The 7,892-nt window shown below is 33.8% G+C and overlaps 1 protein-coding gene across 4 annotated transcripts in view; it reads left to right on the plus strand.

The window, feature by feature from the left end:
* The window catches only part of USH2A (usherin), a 374,152-nt gene extending 366,895 nt beyond the window's left edge, over window positions 1-7,257 (plus strand). For 3 of the 4 annotated variants that reach the window (XM_053974132.1, XM_053974131.1, XM_053974135.1), the window contains 2 exons: window positions 903-1,133; window positions 7,025-7,257. In XM_053974132.1, coding sequence (XP_053830107.1) covers window positions 903-1,133; window positions 7,025-7,114 — 321 coding nt within the window. In that variant the 3' untranslated portion in view covers window positions 7,115-7,257. Of the gene's footprint in view, window positions 1-354; window positions 427-902; window positions 1,134-7,024 lie in introns of all 4 variants that reach the window. The other variant, XM_053974137.1, reaches the window with a different exon arrangement.
* The last annotated feature ends 635 nt before the right edge of the window (window positions 7,258-7,892 follow it).

A 7,892-nucleotide genomic window follows, 5' to 3' on the forward strand; every position in this document is an offset into this window, starting at 1 on the left:
ATTTTTTTTTCTTTTTCTTCTTCCAGCAGCTCATGGACTTAACAGAAATGAAGATTTTTAGTGCAGCAGTTGAAGGACTGATCTGAGAAGTTAGGACAGAGTTACTATGGAGTGGCAAAATTGCTTGTTTTACAATTGTTAGTGAGGTTGTGGCAAGCAATGCTGGCTGCTCACACAGTATTTGACCACTTAAAAATTAAATAGTGCCTGGTCTTCACCAGTTCTCCTATTCCTCCATGTCCTGCTGCACTGCTCTCCCTCACAGAGCTGCAGCTAATTCACACCCTCTGTCAGGTACACCTACACTGCAGCTTGCCCTGCCCTAATGCTTTTCCTCCCTCTCTTTAATCTCAGTTTGAAACTATTGCTGACACGTCCGATTCATCAAGCAGCGTCACTCTCAAAAGATACACGATGCACTTTGAGGTAGAGTCCTCAGCTTGCAGACTGGCCAGACGTGTGGTATGTCAGATGACACAAGCATGCACAAAGGCATCTGACACTGCATGTTTCTCCTGATGGGTGATGATTTTTCCCCTGGTCATGAAAAGGTCTGCAAACATCCTCTTGCTGTGCAAGTCTAGGATATCATTCTGGCAATCAAAAATCTTTGGACTTCTGCTTGTTGGTACTTTAAAAAAAAATTAGGAAGAAGAAAAAAAGAAAAAAAATGGGGAAAATTCTGGTTTAGCATTGGTGAGTTTTTTGTTTGTTTGTTTGTAATGATATGATTGTTCTACAGTGAGGAAAGGTCTGGGGTTTTTTTCTTCTGTTTATAAGTGCATGATTTTGAGGCATGGTTTTTTCTGTTCCCTTCCACTCCTGCTTTGTTTCTGTTCAGCTAAATTATTTAAAACCATGTCCTTTATTTTTTTTATTTATTACTTGTGTCTACCTCACAGGGACTGGCAGATACGAAAATCCCAGGGGCTGGTTCTCCCACGAGCAACCGCAGTTTCCGTATGGCAGCTGGGGGGAGGAGGCCGAGTCAGGGCCAGCTGAGTCGCACGTATTCCCCTGCCTCTCTCCATCGCAGTGTCAGCCAGCTGTTCAACCTCTATGACAAGAAGACTTTTGATGAATCACCTTGGGATGCCATCCTTCACAACCATCGTACTACTGGCCGTGGCTTGGTAAGGGCTCCTCCTCCTCTGGGATGCTGCTGTGCCTCACCTGCTAGAGATTTGTCTGTTCTGTTGGAATCTTGAAAAAAGGCTAAATATCATGACTTCCTGGAGATAGAGCCAAAAGGCCTAGAAGGACATGGTCATAGATTAGATCCTCAAAATTCTTCAAGTCTACTGTTCTCTTCCTAGAGTTGCAGGTGATCACACACTGCTCTTACAGGATGCAAGGGATCCATGTGCATCTCTTTATGGTTTCCATTGAACTATTAACTCCATGGTTACCAAGGAAATGCACCTTGAAAAATTCCCTTCTATTTGATGTTTTTTTTTTTTTCTTTCCATGCAATTCAGCAAATGTAAATGTCTGAGGTGGGATGTCTTGGCATCCTTCACACATTTAGAGCCAGAGGCAGGAGCTTGTGTTCTAGTGACTCCTGTTCTGTTAACTGGGACTCAGGTGCTGATGAGATCTGCTCTCTGTCCTCTGCTCAGTCACAATGCAGAGATTATGTGACTGCTCAGATCTCCTGGCATGAGTGACAAATTAATTCAAACTCTGCCCACATGGGACTAGAATAAGGTTAGGGTGGCAGGCAAAGTATTTCTCCTTTAATATAGGACAAAACTAGACAGTGTCCTTAACAGGGATCTGAACACACTGATATAAGACAGCTGAAAGAGCAGGAACATACAGGCTTACCACAGTATAGGGGGTGTTGGTTCCATCACTGTTGAACTCATTTAGACCCCAACAGCAGGACCAAGGAAGCTGACAAGGCTTAAGAAGGTAGTGATAACTGTAGGCAACACCCCTGTAGGTACAGGTTAACCTTCAGCCTGCACTCTGCAGCTCATGGACTTCCCAATTCAGTGGTGTCATGAGTCAGCCTTGCCATTGTCTCAGAGCTATCAAATCCTTTGTGATTAAATTGTGATTTAATTCCTTGGGGACTAACAACTCACCCAGGGTGCACCTCTCTGCTCTCATTAGCCAAAAGAACAGCTTCCTGCTGCTCAGAGGAAGCTCTTGCTCTAGAAATTACCTTGTTTAGGTTGCAACCCCCCCCCCCATGCATGTTATAACGAATTTAAAAATACTCCAGTGAGTTTCAGGAGTGGCAGAAGCCAGAAAACAAAAATTTTCATTTCCTTTTGGCAGCAGAGAACCCTCACAGCATGAACTCAGCTGCTTTATGAAATGAGCGGCTCCTCTGTCCATCATGTGTACAAAACAAATACAGAAAACTGTTTTTGTTTACGATAAATTTGAGAGAAAATTCGTAAAGGGTTTTTTTTAGAAAGTAGATTTAAGTTTGGATGTTTTTTTTTAAATTAGTTGGGAAAAGATTTTTTGGAGAAAAGTGGAAAAATTGTTTATTAGTAGTATAAAAATGTATTAGTATTATAAGTATCTATTAGTATAAAAATTAATAATCTTAAATAATAAAATTTCTTGTTGCTTTAAAAGAGATTATAAATTTAGAAAGTTTTTTGTGGGTTTTAGTTTGGTTTATTTAGTTTTTTATTAGTTTTTTTGGTGTTGGAAATGTTGTGGTTTAGGTTTGGTTTGGTGGGTTATAGGTGTGAGTTGGTGGTTTTTTGGGTGTTTAGTTTAGAGTAGGATTAAATAGTTTTATGAAAAAAATACAGTTTAGGGAATCTTTTGGTTATAGTTAGTTAAAAATTAATTAAGAGTAAAGGAGAGTTTTGTTTTGTTGTTTGTGCTGTAGATAATATAGATTAGGAGTTGGAATGTGGAGGAGTGAGTACAGTTTTTGAAAATAAATTTTGTGGGGTTTTTGGAGTTTTTTTTGTTTTTAGAATTAGTTTTAAAGGTGTAAAATTTATTTTTGGGTTAAATAGATGAATGGGGATATAATTTAGTATTTTAAAGTTATTTTAGGATATTTTATTTTTATATTGTTAATTATTAAAATTAATATATATTTAAGTTTAAATAAATATATATTATATAGTATATAGTTATATAGATAATAGTAGTAATATTTAGTAAATAGTGATATTTATATATAGTTTTTATTTAATGATTAGATTTTTTAGGGATATATAGTGTGTTGGGTTTTTTTTGTATTATTTATTATGTGTAATTTGGTTTTTGAGTAAAGATAATTTTATGAATAGGTTTGTTTGTATTTGAGGTAGAATTGATTTAAATAATTTTTAAAATAAATTTTTGATATGTATTATTGGGATTTTTTGTATATTGTATGTAAGGGTTTAGATTGCGTAGGGTTTGTTTTATTGGTGGAATTTTGGGTGTTAATTAATTAGATGGTTTTTGTTAGATGTTGTTTTTAATTTTTGATTTTTTTTTTATTTAATGTGTTTAAGGTGGTTTTTAATAGTTTATTGTATTTTTAAATTTTGTTTGTAGTTGGTGTATGGTAGGGGATATGGTATATTTATTTGATATTCTGTTTTTTAGTTTAGGTGTTAACAAGATTGTTTTTGAAATGAGTTTTGTTGTTTAATTTTTAGGGATATTATGTTTTTAAAGCAGTTGTTTTTTAAGGTTTAGGATTGTCTTATGGGTTGTCGTGAGAGGTATAGGGTAGGTTTTTAGTTATTTTGTGATGGTTTTTATTATTGTGAGTACATAGTGTTTATTTTGGTGTAGTGTGATGTAGTTAATTTGTTAGTTTTTTTATATTTATATTGGATTATTGTTTTATTATAGGAGTTTTAATTATTAGGTTTGTTTGATGATAGTATATGTTTTATAGTTACAGATAATTTGAGAAATATTTTTTATGGTTAAATTTTTTTTTTTGTTTTATATTTTTTTATAGGTGGTATTTTTTGATGATTTGAGGTATTATGGGTTTATTGAGTTAGGAGTAATTTTTTGCATTGTTAATTTAAGTTTATTGTTTATATTTTTATTTTTGTAGTTTTATTTGTTTGTTGTCTTGGTATTTTTTATTAGTTTGGTTTTTGGGGGTATGGGTATTTATATGGTGGATTTTTATAGGTTTTTTTTTGGTTGTGATTTTAAAATTTTTTTAGCAGTTTAAATCGGAGTTTTAAAATTTTGTTAATTAAGGTTTTTTTAGTTATTTTTATAGAGTATTGGTTATTATTTATGAATTAGTGTAGAGGTAGGTAGAGTTTTGGGATTTTTTTGGTAATGTGTAGGCTTAGTTGAATGGTTTTGAGTTTAGTAAGTTGGTTTGATTTATGTTTTTTTTAGTAGTTTTTGTAATTTGTTGTGTGGGGTTTTATATGGTTGGTTTTTATTTTTGTTTTATTTTTATAATGTGGTAATGTGATTTTTTTGTTGGCAGTTGATTGTGTAGTGGATTTTTTTTAGTTTGTGTTATTTGGTTTTGGGGTTTTTTTTTTGTTTATGAGATTAAAGTTTTTATTTTTAGGTTAATTTGTAATTATTTTTGAAAGTTTGGAGTGACTTAGTTTTTTAACATGGGTGTGTTGTGTGGTGAGGGTAATTTATTTGTTTTATGTGGTATTGGTGGTATGGTGGGTAGAGGGAATTTTGTTTTGGATATTTATTTTAGTATTGGCAGTTGGGGTGTTAGGAGGACATGTATTTTGATTATTTTTGAGGTGGTTCAGTTTTTTTATATGTTGTTAATTTTTTTTTTTTTGAGTGTAGTTGGTTTTAGATTTTTTGTAATTTTGGTTTTAGAATTTTAGTGGTTGATTTTGAGTTTTATTAGCTATTTTTTGTTAAAGGTTTTAGGATAGATTATGGGTTTTGGTTGTAAAGTACAGCATTTTTTTAATATTTGATTGGGTTAAGGGTTATTGTATGAGTGATTTTTTATTTGATTTGGGTAAAGGTTTGTTGTTGTTTAGGGTTTTATTGGAAAGTGGTATTTTTGTGTGTGATTAGGTAGAGAGGGCTTATCATTTGGTTGTATTTAGGAATATCTATTTTTTAAAAGTTTATAGTGTTTAGGAAAGTTTGTGGGGTTTTTTGGTTAGTTGGTGGAGATGTGGTTTTGTTGATGATATTGGTGGGAATTTGATGTTTATTTTGTTCTTTTAGGAATTGGATTTTTTGAGGTTTTTAATTTTGGGTTTTTTTGATGGTGAAAGTGGTTTTTCAGAGAATTTGGATGATTTTTTAATTTTTTTGTTTTGTTTTGTTTTTTTATATAATGATGTTACTGATGTATTGTAGATGTTTTGGAGTCTTTTTTACTGTAGTTTGGATGAGTTTATGGTAGGTGGTAGGATTGTTTTTTTACTTTTGAGGCAGTTGGTTTTAGGTGCATTGTATATTTTTTTATTGTAAAAATTGTGTGTCAGCGATAAAATTTGAGTTATTTTTGGATAAATGAATAAGTTTAGGAATTAGAAAGGTAATAATTTTTTTAAAAGTTTAGGGATTAGAAATATATGAAGGCTATTGTTTTGAGAGATAAAATGAATTTAAGTAATATGGTTACTGATTGTTTTATTTTATTATAGAGTAAGTATAATTAAAATGTAATTAGTATAGGTTTTTTATTTTTTTGATTATGGATTGGGTGTTAAAAAATGTATTGGCGATGTTAATAGTGGCATATTACTTTGTTATTTTGGATTTTAGTTTCTATTGGAGTTTTAGTATGTTTGGTATGATAGCGCTTAGTGATGGAGTTACTTTATTTAAGGTATGATAATCTATAGTTAATTTTTCTTTTAGATTTGTGTATAGGTTAAATGGGGTTGTTCAAGGGTGAGTGGTGATTTTTTTTTTTGCTTTTAAGTTTATGGATTATTTTGTGGATGGGGATTATGGCATTTTGAGTTGTTTTGTATTGGTGGCAGTGTACTGTCGAGGTGATAATTGGTATTTGTTGTTATTTTGTGTTTAGGAGTTTTATTGTAGATCAGTTTTTTGGTAATTTAGGTAAGGTGTTTAATTGCTTAATGCTCTTTGTTTTTTTATAGCCGCTATCCCAAACGCTTGAGTTTTTTTGGGTTTTTGAAATACTTACTTTGGAGGAAATCTATGCCTAAAATGCATGGGGCTTCTGGACTAGTTACTATATATAGTTATATATAACTAGTTATATAGTTATATATATATAGTTATATATATATATATAGTTATGTAGTTATATATAGTTATATATAACTAGTTATATATATACTAGTTATAACATACTAGTTATAGGGTGTTTCTTTTATTCATTTTTAGTTATGGTCATATCAGTACATTGCTTTACAGTGTCCTGAACCCAAGACTCTGTTCCTGTGTTGCTCAGCTACTCTCTTGCAAAAAACCCTCCTGCAATGTTTTTGAAACAGTTCTTTCTCTTTATTACACACAATAGCTTAGGAATGGTGGTTTCAAAGTTTGGTTCACCCCTTGGTCCAGCCTGCAAATCAATATAGTGAATGGCTGCAGTGGCCTAGGACACAAATCTGCAGTAACACACTAGTGCCCTCTTTATGCTATGGAAATGCTTTATTTCTCTCCTGCTTTCAACTTTCTCCTAATGCAGGAGTGCAAGTGGAAGCTCAGACATTTCCTTGGAAGCTCGAAGAACAAAACTTTATCTAAATCATGTGTGACGCAGTTTTTACACAAAACAAAAATGTAAACATGTATTTTTTCTTTTCATGGCTCCAAGTTTGCCAGTACACTGTAACAAGCATTTTATTATTGACCATTTAGAGTAATTGAAGGGATTGATTTTATTTTTTTTTTAACTTAATGCTTATTGTGAAAATCTAATTGTCTTGGATTCAGGTGCTTGAATGCTTTAGGGTAGTATCCCAGGAGGAAAGGGAAGACATTAGAAATGCACTTATTTATCTATTTTAGAACCATTTTTAGTGGGTAGGAAGAAAGAGAAATGAAGAAATCACTTTTAGTGTGGTACAGCTTTGGCTGATATGCTTCTTTTTTCCCTTCCTTACAGTATGTAGATGAAGAAGATCTTGTCAATGTCATCAAAGGCTTCAGCACTGTCACCAAAGAGCACACCACATTCACTGACACCCACCTCTGAAGAACAAAACCAGCTTTTCTAGAAAATGGAAGTGGGTAACTTGCCAAAAGCAGCCTGCATAGCCTTTGCAGGCAGTGATAGGGCTACTGTTTCCCCACCCCTTGCCCTGGAGTTAATAGATAAAACTGGTTTTTGGGAGAAGATTGGTGGGGGGTAAGTTGGACTTTTTTTCAACATCACTTTCACTGTATAATAAAAACTGTGTGCTAGCACTGACACCTCAGAAAGGTAAGAGAATAGTTTGACAATCCCTCAGTCATACAGTAGTAAAAGACTGTGAAGGTAGAGCCTCCTGTCTTTGTCTTTCATCCAGCTTTCCCAGCTGAGGAGGGTTGTAGAGGCAGGGGAGGGAGGGAGGGGAGCAGCATGTTCGGTAAGGAAAAGTCTTTTACATGTCGAAAAAACAGCATGTGGCTAAAAGGGGCCTGCATGGCCAAATGTCCATGTTTTCCCCTGTCCTGACAGAACTCCACCACAAAACTGTGTTCATGCACAGGTGAATAAACAGCACTGAAGGAATTCTTATGAAGTCGTTGTAGCCTTTGTGTTCTCTCACTCCCTCTTCCTCTCCCTCTTGGTCAAGTTAAAAAACCCAACAAAACAGGTCATTAATAAATGCTGAACTCCAAGCACGCCTTTTCACTTGCTGTCACATCCTTCCTTTCTGCTTATGTAGTACTAATCCACAGGCAATAAAACTTGTTCACCATCCACAGTAAACTAGGTGCAAACAGCAAGCAGCCAGTGTGACACAGGTATGAAATACCATGTCAAGGCA

This window comes from Vidua macroura, chromosome 3 (assembly GCF_024509145.1).
Source record: "Vidua macroura isolate BioBank_ID:100142 chromosome 3, ASM2450914v1, whole genome shotgun sequence".
NCBI lineage: Eukaryota > Metazoa > Chordata > Aves > Passeriformes > Viduidae > Vidua > Vidua macroura.